This window comes from Myotis yumanensis, unplaced genomic scaffold, assembly GCF_028538775.1.
Source record: "Myotis yumanensis isolate MYYU_CA2020_CCGP unplaced genomic scaffold, mMyoYum1.0.hap1 SCAF_5, whole genome shotgun sequence".
In the NCBI taxonomy this organism is placed as follows: Eukaryota; Metazoa; Chordata; class Mammalia; order Chiroptera; family Vespertilionidae; genus Myotis; species Myotis yumanensis.
The window spans coordinates 39,613,608-39,637,211 of NW_027223756.1; the positions used below are offsets into that span (position 1 = coordinate 39,613,608).

The following is a 23,604-nucleotide window of genomic DNA, read 5'->3' on the forward strand; positions in this document are numbered from 1 at the left end:
TCCACTTACTATGTGTTTTTTTACTTTTAGCTGTCTTTTAAAAGTCTCTGAGGAACCTTAAATTTTACATTAGTTAGCCTAACTGCAGCATTTAGTGTGATTTTGATAATAAACATCTAAAATCTAGTAGTTTCAAAGGAAACAAAAAGCAAGTTTCCTACTGGTAAAAATTATTTTTTAATCCCAGTGACAAAAGAATTATAAAGCTTTTTGGTAAATTATTTCTATTTTAATTGGTTGTCATTTAGCTGATTTAATAAAATAAATGGGTTGGGCTTTTCTTTTTTTTTTTTGCAAAAGTATACAAATATATTACAAAATTTAAGGAATTTGGAATTTTAAAATTTGATTGATTTTTTAGAAATTATATCACAAATCAAGATGATAAAGCAAGTATGATAAAATGGACAGCAAGAAATTTCAGCTCCATGACATACTGTTATACACATTTGCAGTAAGAAGTCCACCTTTCAAACTTTCAGATTTTGCATATTCTGAACTTTGCTTTAAATAGGAACTGTAACATTATCATCTTTTTATATCAATATACAGTTTCTCTCTAGCTGATCAGAAGCGATGGCTTCACATACAATTTTTTAATCTTCTTTTATTTTTCGAAATTATTTTCTAACTCAACTTTAAAGGTAGAATCCATTTTTTTTTTTTTTTTTTTTACTGAGATAACTGAAGATTGATGACTGAATTTGAAGGTATTTTATGGCAAACTGCATTTGCAGGATTGTCAGAGGCATCCTTTTAGAGGATGTTTATTGCATGCGTGTACAGTGCAACATTTCCAAGTTGGTGCACTTATAACGAAAGAGGAAACAACTGTTGGGGAAATCCTGTTCCAGGTTTTCAGGCAGCCATGTGATTGACACATGATATCACGGGAGGCGTGTCTTGGAGTGGAGGTGGAGGTGGAGGCGAGGAGCTGAAATTGTGGGGAGCTAGAGTGGGATTGCTCTGCGAGGCATGCGGTGGTTTGCAGAGTGATAGCAGCAGAGTTCCCTGCCCCGGATGAGGAATAGCTACGGCCGCTGTAAACGTGTCTGAAAAGCAATTTCCAACCTTTGCGTTAGGTAAGAGCCGTTTTCTTCCTTTCCTTCTGTAGGCGTCTTAGGAAAGATTAGGTGAGAAATGTTGGCTTTTGCAAGGAACTGAATGTTTCTTTGAACTCGCTTTATATGTGGTTGCAATTCGAATTTCCAGTAGCTTTCCCACTGCTAAAACCAGTGCTCTCAAAGTAAATGCTATGGCGGGCGGGGGTGGGGGGAGCGGGGGGGGGGGGGGCGGGAGAAAAGAAAACCCGCAGGGTCCCTTTGATTTTCCCCCCCCTTATCCGAGAAGTAACAAGTTTAACCTCTGAAGCGGTCCGTGTGTGGCAAACTGGGCGGTTTGTGCGGAAGAGGGGCTGGCTCTCGGCGTGAGGACCAAATGCTGTTTGTTTAGGCATTGTCGGAGAAGCAATTGTTGAAAACCTGAATTTCCCGTCTCTGCGTATTGATTTCCAATGCGCAGAGGCGTTGCTTGAACGCTGTTTGAACTCTTGGGCATTCCGAAGGGGCAAAAGCACTTCGGCAAAAACGTGCAAGATTGCATGTTACTGTGGTTCTCTGCTGACACGCCGACTGTGCGCCGGCCTGTCAATCACCGGGAGCAGCAACAGCCAGCACATGGCAGCGGGCGGCGGGCGGCCCGCCCCGCGTCGGAGCGCCTGGAAACAGGGAAATTAATGTGTTTTTATCTCCAACCCTCGGGTGCAGGCTCCTCGGCTGATGAACGGGAGGTTCGGAGGACTGGGAGTGACCGCTGGCCCCGGAGGCTGACCTGCCAAGACCGCGGCGCCCGGGACGCGGCGCCCCACTTGCGCAGAGTGCGGCTCGGGACGGTGCCTGGACCTGCGCGGGCCGGACGACGCCCCGCCTCTTCCCCCAAGAGAGCCCCCCAACCTCGTTCCCTTCACCGCCCCTCGAAAAGAGCGGGTAAAAAGGCCCACCCCCATCCCCACCCCCGGGGAGCGGCGGCCTCGGCCTCTCGGGCGTGCGCTCCCGGGCCCCATCGCAGACGCCGGTTCGAGACTCGACCCGGGCCGCGGAGACTCGAAAGTCCGGGACGCGGAGCTTGCCCGTCCACGGCCGCCTGTCGCGCGAGCAGCGATCGGCACCGAGAAGCCCTCTGTTCCGCGCGCGGCGCGCACCGACCTCGCCGCCGCTCCCCTGCTGCCCGAGGGTGCGGAGCCTCCTGGGGGACTGCGCTCCGGCTCTTGGACGGGCCGCCGGAGAGGAGCCCAGAGGCGGATGCTACTGAGCCGCGAGGCCAAGGCGAGCTGTGAGCGGGCTGAGCCGGAGCCGTGAGCTCCGCGGCCGGAAGGGGGCCGCGGGGAGCGCTCCTGCCCGGCGGCGGCGCGGGCCATGCCCCCTCGCCCGCCCCGCCGCGCTTGATGCGGCGCCTGCCCGCCGCCCGCACCGGGACCTGGGCCCCCCGCCCCCGCCGCGGCCTAGGTGAGTGTGGGGCGGGCGGGCGGCAGGTGCGGGCGCGGGCCAGGGGCCGGGTGGGCGGAGGACAACCAGGCAGGGTCTCCGTCCCGTGTCCTGAAGCGGCGGCGCCATGGCCCGGGCGTCCTTTTCGGGGAACCCTCCACGTGAGAGGTGGATTCGAGGAGTCTTAGGGGGTTACTTCCCGGAGGGCTCGGAGCTTTTGGGTTTGTGCGGGCGTCGGGCTTTCTGTGGCGGGGTCCCCGTGCGACGGGGCACCGGGCAGGGCCGTGAGCGCGCTCGCGCTCGTGCACGCGCATGTGCGCGCGTGTGTGTTTGTGTGCGCGCGTGTGCGGTGAGCAGACCCGGAATTGGGGTCCCCCCAGACAGAACCAGCCTGCGTCTCCCAGCCCCACGTTCTGCCCGTTTGCCAGCCGCGGAGCGGCGGGGACGGTGCGGCCCCTTTAAAGGGCAGCCCGCCCTCCGAGTCATGGACACCTCTGCCTCCGCCCCCCCCAACCCCCGCCCGCTGGAGCGGGGGAGAGAGCTTGTTTTCATTCATAACTTTTTCCTTTTCCTTCCTCTCCGTCAACTATTTATTCAGCGCTCCGGGCTCGGAGCGCAGAGGGCGCGCTCCCCCGCCGGCCGGGCGCTGTAGCGGCGCTGCGCTGCGGCCCCGGCCCCGCGCCTCCGTCCCCGGCCCCGGAGGCCGCTGTGCGCCCAGGTGCAGACGCGCGAGGCGGACCGGCGGTGCCGCGGGCCCGCTCGGGATCGGTGCGCCCCCGCGGTGGGGACGCAAACCGGTTTTGGAGAACCCACGGCGGTCCTCAGTGTGTGAGGGACTTGTCCGACAAGGTATCGGCTTGGGTCGTGTTTTCGCGGGGCGAACCGCTTGCCCAGAGCCAGTGAGCATGTTGTGGGGGTGGGGGTGGGCGGGGGGGGGGGGGGGGGACTGTACCTGCTGCCCAGGGGGCCTTGCTTCAGGCCAGTGGTGGCCCGCTCACCTTCTGCTGGCCTTCCCAGCCAGCGGGGACTTGGTGACCACAGCGTGCCTGGGATTTGTACACTCTTCCCATCCTTCTCCATCGTGTTTCCTTCCTGTTCTCTGACACACGCTGCTTTCCCAGCCCTGGGTTACCCCGTGAGGAGTGATGTGCAGTGGCGACGGGCTGGTTTTTCTCAGCCTTTAGGGCTCCGGGATTGAACCCGGCAGGTTGTGCGCGTGTTGGTCCCCATGTACAGAGAGGACGAATCAAGCAGAATCTTGGGAGGAGGGAAGGGACCCCCGGAAATGAACATACAAGATATTCACTCTAGTTATTAGATAAAATGGACTTCTTTTTGCTTTATTCCTTAAGCTGGTGGTGGTTGTATTTTTATTTTGTTATTATTATTATTTTTTTGGCTCAAAGTGGCAGTGGAGAAAGGGCATTTTTCTTCTCATTCTTGAATTGAGTGGAATCTGTAGACTCCGGGAGGAATTTGTGTGAGAAATATTCTAGTTTACCACTAATTGAAAACGGAAACGTTTTTATGTTTGGTCGTTTGTTTTATAAGGAATGCATTATAAATGAGAAGTCATTTACTGTTGGTAAGGAAACGCAACTGCTCATTTTTATCGGGTATTGCCGTACTTATTTTATTGCAAGCAGCATGTTAATTCGGAGTTGGCAGTGCTTTTGAAAATCAAGCTGTCATGTCAATGCAGATTTTTAAATTAGAGGAAATACAGAGAATCGAAATGGCCAGGATTTCCCCGTACTGCTTTAAAGGCCTGACATTTGTTTGTGCACGAAAAGTTATCTTGTTACGTGAGTGAGCCCTTATTTAAACTTTAAAAAGTCTTTTCATGATTTCAAATGTGAATACTCCAACATGAATGGAACTGTACATTGACACGCAAGAACTGCTATACTCGTCTGTATTCATTTTGCGTCTCGTCCATGAGCTCGCTTGAAAATCCTGGTTGCTACAGAAAATGACTTCTTATTTTGAGACTCCATTTTAGATTGGGATCTCTTTTTTAATGAATGGAGTATATACCTTGACTAGTTTCTTCATCATGAATCAAATGCTTGTAACAGCAAACAAATGGCAAAAAAGCAGCAGCACCAAAGCCATTTTTAAGTGGAATTTTCCTTTATGGAGATGAACTGATGAGCTTTCTATTCCAGTGCTTATGCTCAGTATTCCCTACAAGGGCGTATTTTCGTTATTTGTTAGTTTCACCAACAGGAAGGCATTACTTCTTGATTCTGCTTTTTACAAGTTGAATAGCCTAATTTTTATGGCATGGGGTCTCTTGCTCGCATTCTTCTTCCATGATGTGGTCCTCGGCCTCTCTTGGATTGGACTCTGGCCAGAACCCCAGCATCATTGTAATCCACTGATGAAGGTGATCATTACCAGGTGCTTTAGGCAATTTGTGACTTGACAGGGTTTCTCCCCCCGTAACCCCCTCCCAAAATACTTCCTGTCATTTATTTTCTCTCTGTCTTTTTCATGTTCGATTTCCTTTTAGGATTTCAGATGCATGCCAGGTTTCCACTGATTGCCAAAATTCGAGATCACTACACATGGATCCCCCAAACCAACATGGCAGTGGCAGTTCATTGGTCGTGACCCAGCCGCCCGCCCTGGACAGCCGGCAGAGGCTTGACTATGACAGAGAGATCCCATCTGCTGCTATTTTGTCCCTAGACCAGATCAAGGCCATCAGAGGCAGCAATGAATACACGGAAGGGCCATCAGTAGTGAAAAGACCTGCTCCTCGAACAGCCCCGAGACAAGAAAAGCATGAGAGGACTCATGAAATTATACCAATTAATGTGAATAACAGCTACGAGCATAGACCTGCGAGCCACCTGGGACACGCGGGACTCTCACATCACGCCCGAGGCCCTGTTCTGAGCAGATCTACCAGCACTGGGAGCGCGGCCAGTTCTGGGAGCAATAGCAGCGCATCATCTGAGCAGGGGCTGTTGGGAAGGTCACCGCCGGCCAGACCTATCCCTGCTCATCGGTCTGAAAGGGCAATCCGGACCCAGCCCAAGCAGCTGACGGTGGATGACTTGAAGGGCTCTTTGAAAGAGGACCTGACCCAGCACAAGTTCATCTGTGAGCAGTGTGGGAAGTGCAAGTGTGGCGAGTGCACGGCTCCCAGGACCCTGCCGTCCTGCTTGGCCTGTGACCGGCAGTGCCTCTGCTCTGCAGAGAGCATGGTGGAGTACGGGACCTGCATGTGCTTGGTCAAGGGCATCTTCTACCACTGCTCCAACGATGACGAGGGCGACTCGTACTCGGATAGCCCTTGCTCCTGCTCCCAGTCACACTGCTGCTCTCGGTACCTGTGCATGGGAGCCATGTCTCTGTTTCTACCTTGCTTACTCTGTTATCCTCCTGCCAAGGGATGCCTGAAGCTCTGCAGGGGGTGCTATGACTGGACCCACCGCCCGGGGTGCAGATGTAAGAACTCCAACACTGTCTACTGTAAGCTGGAGAGCTGCCCCTCCCGGGCTCAGGTGAAGCCTTCATGATTTGGGAGGTGGGTTGGACCTCTTGAACTCCTAACTTTCGAGCTGTGGCTGTTGAAAAAGATGCTATTTGATACTGATTTTATTTTCTTTACGACTTTCCCATTTCCTGCCTTCTCTCCTTCTGTTCCCAAGGCTTGACTTGTGGATGGTACCCTCTCGTGGACAATCAATGAGAATGGACTGGGTCCCACTCAGGACAAGAGCCTCTGCCACCCACCGAGAGGGTGTTGGGAGCCACTGGCTGAGGTTTTTTGTAGCCTTTTTGGTCTGCAAGCAACTTTCCAAAGTTGCCCACACAACGACCCCCCCCCTCCCTCACACACACACACACACACACACACACACACACCCCTAGGGGACAGTGATTGACAGCTGTTTTTGATGGGGTTATTCTGGGAGCAGGGAAATTGGTGTTTAAAAAAGCAACCCTTTAATTGCTTAAATAAGCTATGTATTCAGTCTCTCTCCAGTTAGTGCCGTCTTCCTAGCATTGGACCCTTAAGTAGCACAGGGGATATATTTTTTTTATAACATAAAAGTTTTCCTTTAACCACTTCCTTCTTGCTCCTCAGAGTTCCCTCCCCTCAGTTTTGGCATTGTCTTATTGTAGCGATGCCATGGTTTTGTTTGTTTTTTTGTATGGAATGTTAGATTCACTCTACAAGGTAAATCTTCACATTGGAGATATATTGGTTGTCTCTTGCTGATCTTTACTCTAGCTTCCTTATTCGTGAAGGTCTCAGCTGCCTTCCTTCCACATCCCACACCTTTCACCAAATTTCTCTTGTCGTTGAGGGCACCTGGGTTACTGAAGGTGATATTTATAGCTCATCAGTCTGCAGGTGTCAGAGAAGTATGCTGCCTAACGTGATCTTGGCTCCTGAATGGTCGGTCCCTTTGCCTTGGTTAGTTAACAGCTGAGTAAGTCTAATCTCTTCTGTGTTTTCATTGCCTTAGCCACAAATTGTGGTGCTTTTTGTATATTTTATGTATAAATCACAAAGTTGAATTCTGACTATTTTTAAGACAAAAGTCTGTTAAACTTTTTTTATTGTAAAGAATATTTATTATGCGAATCTCTATTATTTTATGATATTTATTGCAAAAGACTGTTGAAATGTACTCATGTCTGAATATAACAAAATATCAATACATAACGGAAAATAAGGTGATACGAAGAAAGTACATATGTTAACTATAATGCAGAAATATATTAATTAACAAAACTGTCTCTGGATTTCTTCATTTATTGGCCTGTACTGTTATGGTGATGTTGGTCATTTGCTTTGACTGGTCATGCACACTCATTTAATTTCTTTCCCTTAATATCCCGAATCTAGACACGGGTGACTTCAAATTTTGAACTAGACGTTTCCTGGAAAATGCATTAATCAAAATTTGTAATCCAAATTCTGTTTCAACAAATTCCCAAGTGAGTTCCTATGAAGTAAAAATGTAATTAGTATAAACAATCACTCCCACTTTGGCTGTTTTGTAAGCAAGAGGCTTTGTGTAGGTCTTAGTGTCTTGGAATGGCCCATATCTAGAAGTTCTTAAAAATATTTATCTTAACTCTTGGATTAATCAGAAGTTAGTCTTCATCAGCAAAACTTAAAAAGGATTTAGTTCGGCAGGCATGCTGGGAGTCTCAGGCACTGTCGCTGTAATAAAACATTCTAGAAGTCAGAGTGCACCAAGGGAGTAGTTCCCAATAGCAGAAAGATGCTTTAAAACCATTCCTGTCCCTACCTTTTCATGTCCTTTAGTGAGTCTTTAACGTGGCCTAGTCCCATTATTTGTCATCATGTCCTGTGGAATAAGGAATCTGGGGGCCTGAAACTATATTATAGGAAAAGTAAATATTTTAATTTTTTTACTTAAGCTAAAACCACTGCATAGCTAGTACCTTTGGGTCTGACAACATTTTGTTCAAGTGAATCCTCAGACTCAGTGTCACTGACTCCCTGTGCCTAAATGGTATGTCAAACCTGAACAATTCCTTGTGTTTGAGAAGAACATGCCATACTGTGAACCCAGGATTTAGGCTTTCAAAACTCCTATCCAGCCTTCTTGTTTGGATGGGTATCTCTTAGACAATTGGGCTCCTAGCTTTAGAAGTCCTGTTCTTTGTAACCAGGCCTTGGTTTTGTTTTAATCAGATAAGGCATGCGTGATAGAAGCCTGTTTCAATGCTGCCCCATCAAGCCACTAAACCTCTTGTGACATTTGATAATCAAATGGTATCTCTCATCTCTGAAAGCACATGCATATCTGTGTTTTGGAGGCTACTTCAGGATCCAGTATTTTCAAAATGTGAACTCCTTCCCTCTGGTACTCAAGTTCTGCGATGCTATCACTGGCCCCTTAATACTCAGTATTTCATTGAGAATGTGACTCCTTAATGACTGAAGTGTAAGTACAGGCTCCCTCAAAATACTGTGTAACGTTTTTGTTATTATTCAGACCCTTGGTATAATGAGCTGGTGTGAGGACTGTCTGTAGTTATAATAACCAGACTAAGAAGCTGTAGTTTCGACTGAAAGAAATGTGTAACTTTTATGAGCATGAGGTATGCTGGGGAGTTTTAACTTCTGGCTCTTTGCGGAACGCATTAAGATCACAGCACTGAGCCGCCGGCTGCTGCTCAGCGCTGTGTGTGTGTGTGTCCTCTGCCTGAATGTCAGGCCCACACTAGGAAGCAGCAACAGCTTAGAGGTGCAGGCGAACGCAGGCTTGTCAGGTGGCAAAGCAAAAACACTTTGATTCAAAACTTCCTCCTATGTGATGGTTTAAACCTAGAAGGAAAAAAATATTAGGGTGTGTCCCCATAAGTGCTTTTGAACCTGATACTGATCTTCATTTAAAGTGCTAAGGCCCTGAAAGCACCAGCAAAGGTGATATCTCTTCAGTCCCGCTGCCCTGTGTTGATCCTGCTCCCTGGAAACGGACATGCCAGGTAGATGGGCCAACCTGGCCTTTCTGTTCCTCAGTCCTGTTTCTCTTCCTCTTCTGCAGCTCGACAGAGTGGGCCTTTCTGTTAAATGGAGTCTTTCCAGCCTGATCTCTGACTGCCAGTTCTTTTCCAAGGGAGTTTTAGAGAATTTAATTGTGAATAAAACCAATCCCGGATTCCTGTGATTGAGTAGTTTCCTGTCAACAGAGTTTATAAGATGTAACCTAGTGGAAAAATGAAATGCGAAAAAGTAGATAATGCTTCTTTTTGTGAAGGCCTAAGGTGAATCCGTAAGTTATAGTCGGTTACAATTATTTTCTGGTTTTCAAAATCCAAACCCTAGAATGTTCCAGTTAGGACTAAGAACAAGAAAAGTTAAAAAACAGTGGTCTTTAAAGTGAAAGGAAGCACGTCAGAAACCAATTGTGTTTTTACCCTAAAATTGATATTGGAAGCAACTCAGAGGATTCATTTCGGGAAGATTGATTTAGTTTTTGAAATTGTCTCCTTTTCCTAAATCTTTTCTTAATGGAGTGTTTCTTAATACTTCATGGCCGTTTTTACGCGTAGCTGGTTAGCAAAAAAAAAAAAAAAATACACTCCCTGTTGAAACACTGAAATACTGAAACAAAGTGTCTAGACCGTTCTCATCTAAAACTCTACACCATATAGATTTTTCTTTTAAATTGCAAGAAATAGTTTGGAATCTTTGAATATCTTGAAAACAAAACATTAAGTCCTTTTGGCCAACTGACAGTTGGAGGACTTTTTCCCCATTATTTCACTGATTAGATATAACCCAAAGAGCCATGTACTTAATTGACAAGTTGTTGATTCTTCTAATATTCGCTCAGACTACTCCCAAGCCGTGTTGCTACATTTATTGAACACCTACCAGGTGCATTATTCTGTATGCAGAAGGATGCGAGAGCTAGAACGGGATCTCAGAGTCTATCTTGCTTAATGTTTCTCAACGAAGTATGAAAACAAATAGGTCACCAGTTAAAAAGTGAACAATTTCAGAAGGCTGTGCCCCAGCTCAGACCCACTGTATCAGAAGCATTTCCAGAGCAGGAGCTAGGTATTCGGGTTTTGTTTTTTCTTTTTTAATCCTCACCCAAGGATATCTTTCCATTGCTTTTAGACAGAGTGGAATGGAGGAGGGGTGAGAGAGAGATGTCAGTATGAGAGAGACACACTAATTGGTTGCCTCCCCCATGCATCCCAACCAGTGCCAGGAAACAAACCTGCAACTCAGGTACATGCCCTTGACCGGGAATCGAACCTGAGACTCTTCGGTGTGAGGGCTGACGCTCTAACCACTGAGAAACACAGGCCAGGGCATGGTATTCTGGTTTTTAAAAACACTTCTCAGATGATTTTTATCAGGCAGTTTTGAACTGTTTTCTTAGCTTGATGTCTTCAGTTTGAGGATGAAGAACAAAGGCCTGGCTTGTGCAGATAAACTGTTGCTGATGCCTAGGGTAGAACCGGGACCCTCGCTGGATTCAGGATTTTCTTCATCTCTCAGCAGCAAACCCAGCACCTCTCCGCTGCATGTTAGCCTTCACCATTCATTCTCTACTAGCAGGTCTTCCCTTCCTACTTAATGTATTTGACCGTAATTGAGGACATGGGATGCTTTTCTGCATATATTATTTGCACTTAGCGCCCAGGAATAAGTAGCAAATGACTTTATTGCCATGATCATGTTTCATATGCTAATATTAAAGTTCACTTCATTGGAAGACTGAGCATGCGTGCTTCCTCTGGCCAGATTTAGATGAGCAAGTTGATGTAATCAGTTTGTAAAAGGTGCAGAAACTTGGCATCTAGACTTAAGAACTTGTGTGATCATACTTCTTACCATTATCCTGGTTGCATTGGGATCACAGCGACTAAAAAGCAGACCTAAATGTTCTCTTTTGTCCTATTAAAAAGATTGGTGCTAGCTGTCAGAAGAGTCATGTAGTTATGGTCATAATTCTAACTGCAAAAACCATCAGAGAACCTAAAACTGTTTTAAACTAGGTACCTGGAAACATATACCAGAAGCTTCCATCATTCACCAGTAGTCCGAGTTTCTTTTGATGAAATAATTAGACTCATACTCTTAGTGCTAGAAAGAAACTTAACGGTCATTTAATTCATCTTTAATTTAGAGATGAGAAAGCCAGGTTCAGAGAGGTTACTTACCGGAAGTCAGGACTAGGTGCCAAAAATAAAACAAACTTTATAGAAACCTACTTGCTGTATATGTACCCGTGGTAAATGGTTGGAAGGAAGTAAGTTGTTGGCGATGGTTTGAATGAAAGTTGCAGGTTAATTTATGTTATTAAATCGAACAAATTTTTTTAAAGTACTATGGTAGTCTGAGGGAAAGAAATGGAAGGGAATCAGAGAAAATTAGCTGAATAAATTTGATGCAAGAAAACAAGGTGTGCATTTGGGAAAACTGAGTTCTGGTTTGGGTCACAGTTGAAAACTTCAGCTGTGCATTAAAATCACCTGAGAGTAAAAAGCAGCCACAAACAATACCTGTGCCCAGACCACCCCCCCGCCTTTCCAGGCCAGTCAGTCAGAATTTTGGGGATGGGGCTTTGACTTTGGTTTGTTCTAAAAGCACCCCAGGTGAGTAGATTCTAGGTATGTGAGGGGGATTGTGTGAGATTAAAATGGCAGATTTAGAAAAAGAAGGGCAGAGGTATTAAGGATCACAATTAGCTTAGAGGTTAGTGCAGTGGTTCTCAACCTTCTGGCCCTTTAAATACAGTTCCTCATGTTGTGACCCAACCATAAAATTATTTTCGTTGCTACTTCATAACTGTAATGTTGCTACTGTTATGAATCGTAATGTAAATATCTGATATGCAGGATGGTCTTAGGCCACCCCTGTGGAAGGGTCATTCGACCACCAAAGGGGTCTCGACCCACAGGTTGAGAACCGCTGGGTTAGTGGGAATGGGAAGAAGGGGTCAATGTGGGAAGTATTACAAATGGTCAACCTTTAAGACTTTGTAGTTATTTGTATGTGGGCTTAAGATGGAGGAAAGAATTGAAGGTGAGATTGAGATTTTGGACCTAGGTGACCAGGTAAACCATAATTCTGTTAGAAGAAATGGGTGGTATTCACTTAGGAGGTGTGTGGGATGAGAAAAGTTGTGAGTTCTGTTGGAATAAACTCTGAAAATGCCAGTGAGTTTCTATCAGATCATTGAGAAAGAAGTCTAGAGTGTAAAGGAGGCAAGTGGTCCTATGACCCACTGGGGAGGTGGGGTGGAAGGGAGAGGACGATGACTCTGTGTCACAGATCCCTAAAGATAGATCGCTAAGGGAAAGGACGGGATTACATCAGGCTGGGGAATACTCTTTTAAAAAAATATTACATATATATGTATATATATGTATATATATATGTAATATATTATATTATATATATATTAATTGATTTCAAAGAGGAAGAGAAACATCAATGATGAGAGAATCATCAATTGGCTGTCTCCTGTATGCCTCCTATGACGGACCGAGCCCGAAACCCCAGCGAACATGTGCCCTGACTGGAATTGAACCGTGACCTCCTGGTTCATAGGTCGATGCTCAACCACTGAGCCATGCTGCTGAGCATGGGACAGAATCTTGAGAAACGAACTTGCGTTCAGGGGGTAGGCAGAATATAGGGCCAGTCGGAGAGGGGTGGTCCAAGAAGCATGAGCACCAAGAGATTGGTATGTTTTAAATTTCCAGGAGACTTTCAAGATGGAAGTTAGTCATTAAATGTCAAATGCTGCAGAGACTCCCAACTCAACTTGGTGGATGGTATTCAGGTGAAGTTGTGATAATGAAAACCAGGTTGCCCGGGATGAAGAAATGGGTGGGTGGTGAGCACCTGAAGGTAATAGTTTAGACTATTCTAGAAATATTGAGGTAGGAAAGGAAGTAGAGGCAGGTAACCGGTGAGGAGGATTTTTAGACTAAGAGAAACCTGAGCCTTTCTGGAGGAAGAGAGAGAGGGCAATTGGGAAAGAGAGGAAAGGGCTGAAGGGACACAATTCCCGACGCGGGAGGAAAGGATGGAAGAGGAGGCACAAGGGGTCCTTTCACTGGCAAGCAAGGCTCTTCTCCCAGAATGAAGAGTGAAAGAAGAGAAGGAAGAGAAAGACAATGGAATTTGGAAACAAGAAGAGGGAGCTACAAACTGATTTTGGTAAGTAGAGGATGATCTTTTGATAGTTAGGATGTGTCAGGGACTGAACTGGGGTCTAGAATGGGTTGATATGGTGACACCCAAAACAGTCACCAGGTCAAGGGCAGAGCGGTGCAGAGAGCTCAGCTCACGTTGGACGGGGAATTTTTTTTGTGAGCTACTAAACGGTTTTCAGATTTCATCTAGACATTCCTTGCAGCAGCTGGTTGGAGGGGCATTTAAAGCAGAGAACGAGGGGCCAGAATGAAATGGCGAACTTGAAGGAGGTCAGGAGGCTTAGGGCAGTCATGGTCTGGGTATTTGCTGATGTGACTGGCCAGAGCTGGACAAAGGTTGCAACGAGGAGGAAAGACAGTTTCACAGAGAGCAGGGGAAGAGGACCGGATACAGCTGAGGACAGGAGGTGTTCAGGTCATGATCTTAGAAGGTGGCTGTTTTTAAATGCCAAGGAGACCTGGACTCTCTGTGCTGATGGGTAGCTGAGGTAACGGGAAGCCTTCTGGAGGGAAGGAGGAAGAGGAGGAGAACACAGGCCCATGGGTCAGCAGAGTTGTTAATTTAGGTATTAAATACAGAGGTGGAGGTGGAGAGGAAAATTCAGAGGCTGCTGTTTATGTTCGGAAGGGAAGTTCTTAGACACTTTGACTTGTTTTTAAGCTAATGGATTATAAAGTCAGTATATCAGATTTGATAAAAATGTCAGATTTCTTCATAAAGAATGAACTAGTGGAGTAGAATTTATTTCCAATGGGATGTGCTTCGTTTACAGCACACATGGTCTATTCACAAAACATGTTATTGAATAAAGAAAATATCTTCATGAAAATTGATTAACTCGTCAATTCAGTCAAAATAGTACACGGAGCCAAAAGACCTGCTTTCCCAGTCCCTCCTTGAAGCGTTTGTTCAGGTCAGAAAGCAGAGGGTTGGGTCCCAGAGCCTAGTCCGCCTACCTCACAGTTTGCGTGTTGCAGATTTGCAGTGCAAGCTGTGAGTAAATTTGGTTGACGTAGCAGAAGTACATTTTATTCTTCTAGTTCACCCAGAATCTGCCTTCTACTCCAAATGTAGAGAGGCCTGTCTTTACAAAGAAAGCTGCTGGTGTCAGAGTTATTTGCAGAGTAGGTGAAGTTCTAACTGGTTTCTTTGTGGTTTATAAACCTGCTCTTGGAATTACCTCTAATTTCCTCTTTGTGTCTGCCTTTGGCTATTTTTAGCTTTGGTCCTTTAGTACCAGAAACACAATTCAATTAGGGTAGATGAAATAAAGATAAAACTAAAATTTATCAGTTTAATTTCTTGCCATCGAATGCTTAGAACAGTGCTTATTACCATAGACTAGGAACTCAATTAATATTTATTGCTGATTGCCTTGCTAGATTTATTCTTTTATAAAAAATTTATCCTTATTGTTGAACGTATTACAAAATAGTCTTTCCCATTGACCCTCTCCACCCTGAGCCTGCCCACCCCCCTAACCCCCCACCTTCACCACACTATCGTCTGTGTCCATGCATTATGCATACTAGTATACATTCTTTAGTTAATCTCTCCTCGCCCACCTTCCCTCTGAAATTCATCAGCCTATTCCATACGTCTATGTCTCCGGGTCTATTTTGTTCATCAGTTTATTTTGTTCATTAGATTGCACACATGAGTGAGATCATGTGATACTTGTCTTTCTAAAAGCTTCAGACCAAGGACAGATGCTGAGATTAGTGACCAAACTGAATTTTTGGTTTTGCAGGGCTTTTGATACTGTTTCTAGTATCAACAATATTGGCAATTTTGAGGAAAATAAGAACTGCTGTATTTAATCATTCATTTGGCAATATCTCAGGGGCTGAGGATCCCAGTCTATGACTAGTAATTCACAGGTGTTTAGCCATGTGATTGGTGCGATTATGTGCGTTGGTAACTGGGGCTGTGAAAACACTCTGGGAGGAGCAGCCACATCTGTCTGTGCAAGTTGGGGAAGGCTTCATGGAGAAACCACAAGAGATGATTGGTAATCCATCAGGTAGACAAGTTCGGCGTGATGGGAAACTCGCAGCCATGTTAGTAGGTTTGGCCTGTAAGGTGCCTGTGGGAAGGATGGGAGCCGGTCATGGGAAGTGTGGCTGTCCTGTTGGAAAGTTTGAGCTCTTTCCTGTGGGTGGTAGGGAGTCACAGACAGGGCAGAGTATAAACAGCAGAGTGACATGACCAGATGAGGGTTTCAGGAGATTCTTCGGGCAGCACCATGGAGGAAACATTGGGGTGGAGGAGGGAGGCCAGCAAGGTAGTCATACCATGGCCAAGGTAATGAATGGGTCGGAGCCATGGAGACTGGAAGGAAAGGGTGAATGGGTGATGGGTGTGACGTGATGGATTGAGGAAGATGAGTGAGGAGGAATCTGGTGACTCGGTGCTGGATCAACTCCGCTCTGGTAACCTAAGGCAGAGAGAGCACTTGTAAGAGGGAACTGCACAAGGAGACCAAAATTTTCCACACTGAACATTCTAGTACTCATGCAGATTCAAGAATCCCTTTTTCCTCCTAGACAACATCTCTCCCAGAACAGTTAATGAGTAATGAAGTGGACGTTAGGCAGGGAGCAAGAAGGCAGAGAAAAATCAAAAGCTTTGAAAATCAAACAAACTAAATTATTCATTCTTTCTTCCACCCCCGCTCCCCAGAGTTCATTGTATATCACTCAGAAAAGTGAATCATGTATCCAGACTTTGTTGTGAGAAATAACTAAATGCCAGAACTAGAAAATTCAGCAAGCCCACCACTTTCTCCCGGTTGTCTGAAAACGTTAATCCCCCATGCTTTCTGCACCTCGCCCCCAGGCGCTGCATTTCAATCACTGGAGTGTCTTAAAAACAAAGTCTGTAACTTCAGTATCCTGGTTGTCCTTCTCCCCTGTATGATTCTGTTTGTCAAAGTCAGACATGGCCATGATAATGGACAAAGGAAGGAGATGATTGGGGAACATGAGTATTAGATGATTGGGAATCAGGGTTATAGAATAGTTTGAATGCACTCAAACTCAAACCTGGGAGGGACCATAACGGCCACTTTGTTCCTTTTCTTCAGTTTAAAGAAAGTTGACCTCATATGGGGTGGAAGGGAGGTGAAATGACTTACTCAAGGGAAAACTCACAGGGAACCAGCAGAAAGGGAAAAGGATGTGAAAAGTACTTTGTAAAGGTCTGTACTATTTTCATTGTGTAGACCTGGTCCATGCCGGCAACCTGGGAGTTTAGGTTACATTTCTGAAATACACATGGCAATAGGCGGGTGCAGGAAAATCCACAGTCTTGCAGAAGCTCTAGGAAATAAAGGGCCAAGTCACTCTGGGATTGGAACTGGTCTGTCTCTCTCTTGTATTTTGAAACGCTTGTAAATGCTAGTATTGGAGTTAAAATGTCTACCTTTTATAGGTGGTATGTGGCGCATGTGGAGGCTTGCACGGGCTTTTAGAGGTGATCATTATAAAGCAGAATAACTTGAATTGGAGGGAAGCTGGCACTGCTTAATTTCAGAAGTTTAGTGGGGAAAAAAGAAGTCAAGTGTGAAAGTCCTCATTGCTTTGTGTCCTATGTCAATAATAGGATTTTCTTTCCTCCTTGGCCCTGAACTAGGTACGATGTCCCTTCATTTCTTAACTAAAAATTTTATCTGGCGGGAGTCTCTCTTAATCTTTAGGGAAAATATGCTTCATATAGATGGTAAAATCGGGCAAATTTCGGAAAGAAGGAAAGCAGGCAGTACTCTTGAAAAAAAAAGAAAAAGATCTGTTTGAACTTGCTTTTCTTGAAAAAAAAAAACACAAAAAAACAAAAAAACACAAAACCCAACATTCTTTCATGAAGCATTTTTTTTTCAAAAGTATTTGCCCTCCAGCATTTTTTCCTACTTACCCATGCTTATCTTTCAAAACAAACATTTATTCCTTTCTACTATAGAGTGTGAGGAAGTTCCTCTGAGGTTATGCCCTCCAAGCCATCCAGGCAGTAACTGTCACCCCCTTCCTATGGCACAACAAATGACTAAGTCAACCGCAGGGTGCTCTCAGCGCAGAGCGGTGATTTCACGTTGGGCCGTTCACATGTTACCTATGGGACAGTTTCTCAAGGGGAAAAACACAGAGCTGTATTTTTGTGTGCAAATAAAATTTTGGGTCCTTTTGACCCAATGGAAAATGTGTGTCTGCTGGTGGCTGCCTCGTTGGAATATGATGATTTACGCTTGGAAACATTTGTGTCATGTATCATATGATGTTCCTGGCCTACAGCATGACTGCATAACAAATAAGCATATTAAAAATTAATCTTTTCCAGTTCATCAGACTGTATGTCTTCTTGGAGCCCCAGTGTTCTCTGTCCCTCTGGCCCTGCCCTCTTTTCCTGAAGTCACTCTTGACATTAGCTATAGAATTAAAGTAAAACTCACCCCTGGGCACCCATGGCTGTGCTTCCCCACCTGCCCTCTCACCCTCCTCTCCCGCTTTTCCGCAGGACAAATCTTTTGTTCTGTGAAACTGGTTCACCCTGTGTCCCGAAACCCACCTGTGAATCCTGACCTCGGGGACATCCTTTACCTTTTAACCCTATTCTTGTGTTGCTGGGTTTAAATCCTCCTTCTTTGACTGAATCATGCCAAAATATTCTCTCCCAGAAATTCTTTAGTAACAGCATTGTGTACACTGCTTGTTACCTTTTTATTTTTTTTAATTGTTTAAAGTATTACATGTCTCCTTCTTTCCTCGATTAACACCTCCCGGCCACTCTCACCCCTGAGGGCAAGCTCCCACCACCCCAGTGTCTGTGTCCATTGGTCGTGCTAATATGCATGCATACAAGTCCTTTGATTGATCTCTAATTCCTCCCTCCTCCCTTACCTTCTCCCTGAGGTTGGGCGGTCTGCTCAGTGCCACCTTGTCTCTGGATCCATTTTTGTTTCTCAGTTTATGTTGATCATTATATCCCACATATGAGTGAGATCATGTGATATTTATCTTTCTCTGACTGGCTTATTTCACTTAGCATAATGCTCTCCAGGTCCATCCATGCTGTTGTAAATGGTAAAAGTTCCTTCTTTTTTATAGCAGCATAGTATTCCATTGTGTAGATGCACCACTGTTTTTTAATCTGCTCATCTGCTGATGGGCACTTAGACTGTTTGCAAATCTTAGCTATGGTGAATTGTGCTGCTATGAATATAGGGGTGCATATATCCTTTCTGATTGGTGTTTATAGTTTCTTGGGATATATTCCTAGAAGTGGGATTACTGGGTCAAATGGGAGTTCCATTTTTAGTTTTTGAGGAAACTCCATACTGTTTTCCACAGTGGCTGCCCCAGTCTGCATTCCCACCAGCAGTGCACAAGGGTCCTTTTTCTCTGCATCCTCGCCAACACTTGTCATTTGTTGATTTGTTGATGATAGCCATTCTGACAGGTGTGATATAGTACCACATTATTGTTCTGATTTGCATCTCGCGGAAGATTAGTGACTTTGAGCATGTTTTCTTATGTCTCTCGGCCTTCTGTATGTCCTCTTTCAAAAAGTGTCTACTTAGGTCCTTTGCCCATTTTTTGATTGGATCGTTTATCTTCCTTTTGTTAAGTTGTATGAGTTCCCTGTAAATTTTGGAGATTAAATCCTTATCTGAAATAGCCTTGGCAAATATGTTCTCCCATGCAGTGGGCTTTCTTGTTGTTTGTTGATGGTTTCTTTTGCTGTGCAGAAGCTTTTTATTTTGATGTAGTCCCATTTGTTTGTTTTCTCCTTAGTTTCCATTGCCCTAGGGGCTGTATCGGTAAAGATATTGCTATGACACATGTCTGCTATTTTGCTGCCTATGGAATCTTCTAAGATTTTTATGGTTTCCCATCTTACATTTAAGTCCTTTAACCATTTTGAGGATTTTTTAAAATTGTTTTATTGCTTAAAGTATTACAAAGAGTATAACATATGTCTTTTTTTTCCCCCCCCGCCCTTGACAATCCCCTGGCTTGAGTTTGCTTTTGTGTATGGTGTAAGTTGGTGATCTAGTTTCATTTTTTTGCATGTATCTGACCAAATTTCCCAACACCATTTATTGAAAAGACTGTCTTGACTCCATTGTACGCTCTTGCCTCCTTTGTCAAATATTAATGACACTGCTCATTACTTTTAATGTTTCCTTTATAATGTCCAGGAGGCAACTCTACTGCTGTCCTCCTACTGTCTCTGGCTGGGCCTGAGAATTAAATCGGCATAAAATGGGTTAACAGGAGAAAAACACACAGATTTTTACCTGTACATGGAGCCTTCGCAGAAAAATGAGGACCCAAAGAAGTGGCTGGGCCCAAGTGTTTATATACCAGGTTGAACAAAGAGAGGCAATTGTGGGAAAGTAGCTAAAATACCTGGCGAGACTAAGGCAAATTGAGTTATTGTAACAGGTCTATTTGTCCAGATTTCTCTTGGCCTCAGCTCCCGTCTCTGGTGATGAGTGTTCCTTTCCTCCTGGGACAGGAGGGCATCTTTCATGGGGGGAGTTTTATCTCCTGCTTTCAGGAAGAGGAGGGGAGGCAGAGCACCCTTCTTGCATCTGCTGTTTTTAGTGCCTTTAGCTCAAAATACTCCTTATGCCCAAGTGGCATATTTTGCAGTAGCATTTCTCTACCATTCTTCAAAGTTTATGTTTTCTCTTTCCTTTTATACTGTAATTGTTTGAGACTGAGATTAAGTTGTAGATTGACCTTCACTCCAAAGGTGTTTTTCCCATGGTAGGTGCTCAGTAAACATTTATTGATATATTCTCTCTGCGTTTTACAATTGAGTCATATAAGCTCATATTTGGATTTTGTTCTTCTCACCGGAGGGATATTTAACTATATTAATAAAATATATATTCTGATATGATCTGCAACCTGCTTTAAGCCATTTTAGTCTTGCATACTAGTAAATAGAGTTCTAAAAAAAATATGTAATCATTTGCTGCAGGGAATGTTGGCCATATTACTGATGGTGTTTAAGTGTCCAGAAGAGACTAGTTTTAAGAACTGGAGCAGTAAAGTTTTGGCACCGGAAGAGACAGACATTAAAGGTCATTGAGTCATCTTACCCGGAGTAGTGCATCCTCTCCATAACATCTCACGTAGGCCTGACATGGTCGTGCCTAGGATTACTGACTCCTTCATTTTACAAATCTATTCTTAGTTATTCATAATGTAAACCATTTGGTCGTTTTCTGTGAAGAGCCAAAAGTGCTCTTGAGAGTGACTAATATTGAGCTGACTTGAGAGTCTTAGACAACTCCAGAGCCTTCTCAGCTTCTTAGGTGCTAATGCTCTTTCTCCTGGATACCAAACTGGTGTTTACTCCTCTTGCTGAACTTGGCATAGGCATGATACTCAACACCTTTTCATTGTAAATGGCTATTAATGCTTTTTAATTGTTGTTTTGAAACATCTATGATCATATATAATTTGTTATCACTCAAATCAAAGCACTATTATGAGTAAATACAGTCATACCTCAAATTGTATATTGCACATAACATTTTTTGAAAGTACCTAGGTTTATAAAACTTTGGTATTTCAACAAACTTGTGAGTGAAGGAGGACTCAAATTATTAGCCTAGTTTTATAAATAAGGAGGCTTGACTAGGGAGGAAATATGATTTTCCCATTTATTGGTAAAGTTAGGACCAGATTCTAACTTCTCTGACTGCTTAGTTCATTCTGCTGTCTTTTCGATGACCACTATGGAAGCACAAGGGCTATGCCACGCCTGCTGATGACATCAGTGTTTGGCTGTGATGGAGCATCCAGTTGAAAAAAAAAAAGAAGTCCTATTCTCATACTTGAATTTTACAGGGAGCTTCATTTTAAATTGTGCTGTCTTGTATGAAAGCTAACCTGGCTGATTTCTTAATTGCATCCCATTCCGATGGTCTAGAACAGCAATTTTCAACCTTTTCCACCTCATGGCACACATAAACCAGTTACTAAAATTGTGCCACACACCAAAAAATATATTTTTTGCTGATCTGACAAAAAGGTAGGTGTAATTTTGATTCATTCACACCAGACGGCTATTGTTGTGTTGGCTGTTGTCATTTTTTTTTATTCGACCATCTAAGGGAAAAGAGGTCAGTGCCCCTGACTAAGTAGTCAGGTATTGCATGTTTTAAAAATTCTTGCGGCACACGGGCTGGGAATCGCTGGTCCAGGAACACTGTGGTTGCATTCACAAGGAATGCATGTAGCCCAAACACACAAAAGCACATTTCAATTGCGTTGGAGTTTGATTCTTTAGTTCAAGGTAACTCAGCTATCTGTGGCCTCTCAGTCTAGCCTCCCCTCCCACTCCACTTCTGCTCAAATTATTAGGTGGAAATTATTCTCACGGTAAGGTCGCCTTTGGGGGGAAATTGGGGAGACAAGGTAGAACTCTCCAGGATGCCGGGAGCTCTCGAGGCGGGAAACCGGAGCCAGGCCCCATGGCACGCTAATGAAAACTTCTATTCCTGCTGGTTTCTTCTGTGGTCCCACTGAGCAGACCTGCCTTGGGTTTCTGTGGGTGAGTTTTTCAGCAGGAATGCGGGCTTTGTTTCTCTGAATAGTTGAGTGCAGATTAGTGGGATGCCAATTTCCTGTGGCCTTTCAGGGCTGCAATTTGAGCCCTGTTTGCTCCTGGCCCTTGCACAATGGAAAACAATGGGTGACTTCATTCAGGTTTCACTTCAGGGCTCTCAGAAGCAGGGGAAGTGGCTAAAGCCCTACTTTACAGGTAATTAACAATAGATAATGTTTGCTCTGCATTTTTTAGAGCCGATAAAAGGTAGAAGAACATATTCAGCTCCTGATTTAGACACTGTGCAGTGGTTTTATGGGTACAATAGCTGTTCTTAGCATTAGCAAGGTGGCATGAACATCTGGGACATATACAGGGTGTGGCAAAAGTAGGTTTACAGTTGTTCCTATGGAAAAGAATGCAATAATTGATAAATATTTATTTCTGTGCTTCATGTACTCACAATAAACCTACTTCTGTCCCACCCTGTATATGACTGAACAGAAAACTGAAAAGGGAGAAGAAAAAAGATTTTTAAAACACGTACCGCTAGCGCTGGCTGCGTAGCTCAGTTGGTTATAACATTGGCCTGATATACCAAGGTTGTGGTTCGATCCCCCATCAGGGCACATACAAGAAGCCTCCAATGAATGCATCAACAACAACAATCAATGTTTCTCTTTCTCTCTCTACCCTCTCTCTAAAATCAATACATTTATTAAAAAGTAAAATAAAACAGGGACAGCTAACCAAGAAAGCAGTCCTTATAGATGCTGAAGAAACCTGTCACTCGAAGCCACGCATTTGGCTCAGGGGGCACGGATTATATCTTTGTTTTAAGAGGTGAACAGTTTTCATAACTTGATACTTACTCAATGTTCAACTGCAGAATTCACCTGTTTGTTAAAATTATGCCAGCTTGAGAGGTTTTTATTGGCCACTATTTAATGATTAGCCACAAATATTCTGCTGAAAGGGTCTCAGACGCCTGGCACGTGGGAGAAAACAGTGTATCTCGCACTTTCATTGTGTGGTAGTGACAGGGTCTTGGTTTTCACACTCCACTCTGAATAAATACTATTTTTAGACTATCTTTCTCTCTGAAATATACAGGGTGGGGCACAAGTGGGTATACAGTTGTGAATACGTGAAACAGTTTATTCTTGCATTTTAAAAAAATTAATTATTGTATTCTTTTCCATACGAACAACTGTAAATCTACTTTTGCCCCACCCTGTATTGTGTCCACTTCCAGAGAAGTGGGTTTGTAGCCATGCTGAGGGCTGATGGGCTTAGTCAGTCTTCAGCAGTTATGAAATACCTATCTGCCCCACATACTGGCCGCAGCAATAAGATGGAGAGATGGAGGGGGCCTGTCCCTAAGGAAATATGACAGACAGTCTTTTCCAATGCCGTTGCCAGAGCAGGTGAAGGCTTCTCTTTGGAAAAAGTCATCTCAATTTTAGCCCCTACACTTCATATCTACTAGTGTAGTGTGTACGCAGAGCTCTTGATACAAATCTGAAGACTGGGTCATGTCTGAGATCCCCACGTAACTTATTTTGAGAGTGAACATGACTCTAACCCAAAAGTCAGTGGCTTTTTGTTCCGAGCCGCATCCAACTAGAGACATGAAAAGGTCACCTTACTCATCTGCTCTTGAGAGAAGTCGCTTTGGTGGAGACTTTATGACATTTGAAAGCAGAGCAGCTCTTTGGAAGTGTGTGCAGACACCCTGGAGAGCCGTGTTCAAGTGCAGAGGTGTACACAGGCGAAGCAGCCCTCCATCAATTCATTACTCCGCCCGACCAGCCGCGGCCGGCTGAGCGCTGGTGTGGGGCTCGCTACAGGCCCTTCCTCTCTACCCAGAGCTGGGCA

At 44.6% G+C, this 23,604-nt stretch overlaps 1 protein-coding gene across 2 annotated transcripts; it reads left to right on the top strand.

Moving 5' to 3' along the window:
• Window positions 1-924: 924 nt before the first annotated feature.
• On the top strand, window positions 925-17,361 carry SPRY1 (sprouty RTK signaling antagonist 1). 2 transcript variants are annotated; one of them, XM_070415155.1, is made up of 3 exons: window positions 925-1,082; window positions 1,767-2,504; window positions 4,999-17,361. In XM_070415155.1, exon 3 carries the CDS (start codon window positions 5,054-5,056, stop codon window positions 6,011-6,013), a length of 960 nt encoding a protein of 319 aa, XP_070271256.1. In that variant the 5' UTR covers window positions 925-1,082; window positions 1,767-2,504; window positions 4,999-5,053; the 3' UTR covers window positions 6,014-17,361. The 2 variants fall into 2 exon arrangements, with proteins under 2 accessions (XP_070271256.1, XP_070271257.1); XM_070415156.1 differs by lacking the exons at window positions 925-1,082; window positions 1,767-2,504 and adding an exon at window positions 3,203-3,332.
• Window positions 17,362-23,604: the final 6,243 nt, after the last annotated feature.

Coding starts and splice junctions, on each gene's coding strand:
- SPRY1 (XM_070415155.1), top strand. CDS start 5,054: ATGGATCCCCCAAACCAACATGGCAGTGGCAGTTCATTGGTCGTGACC.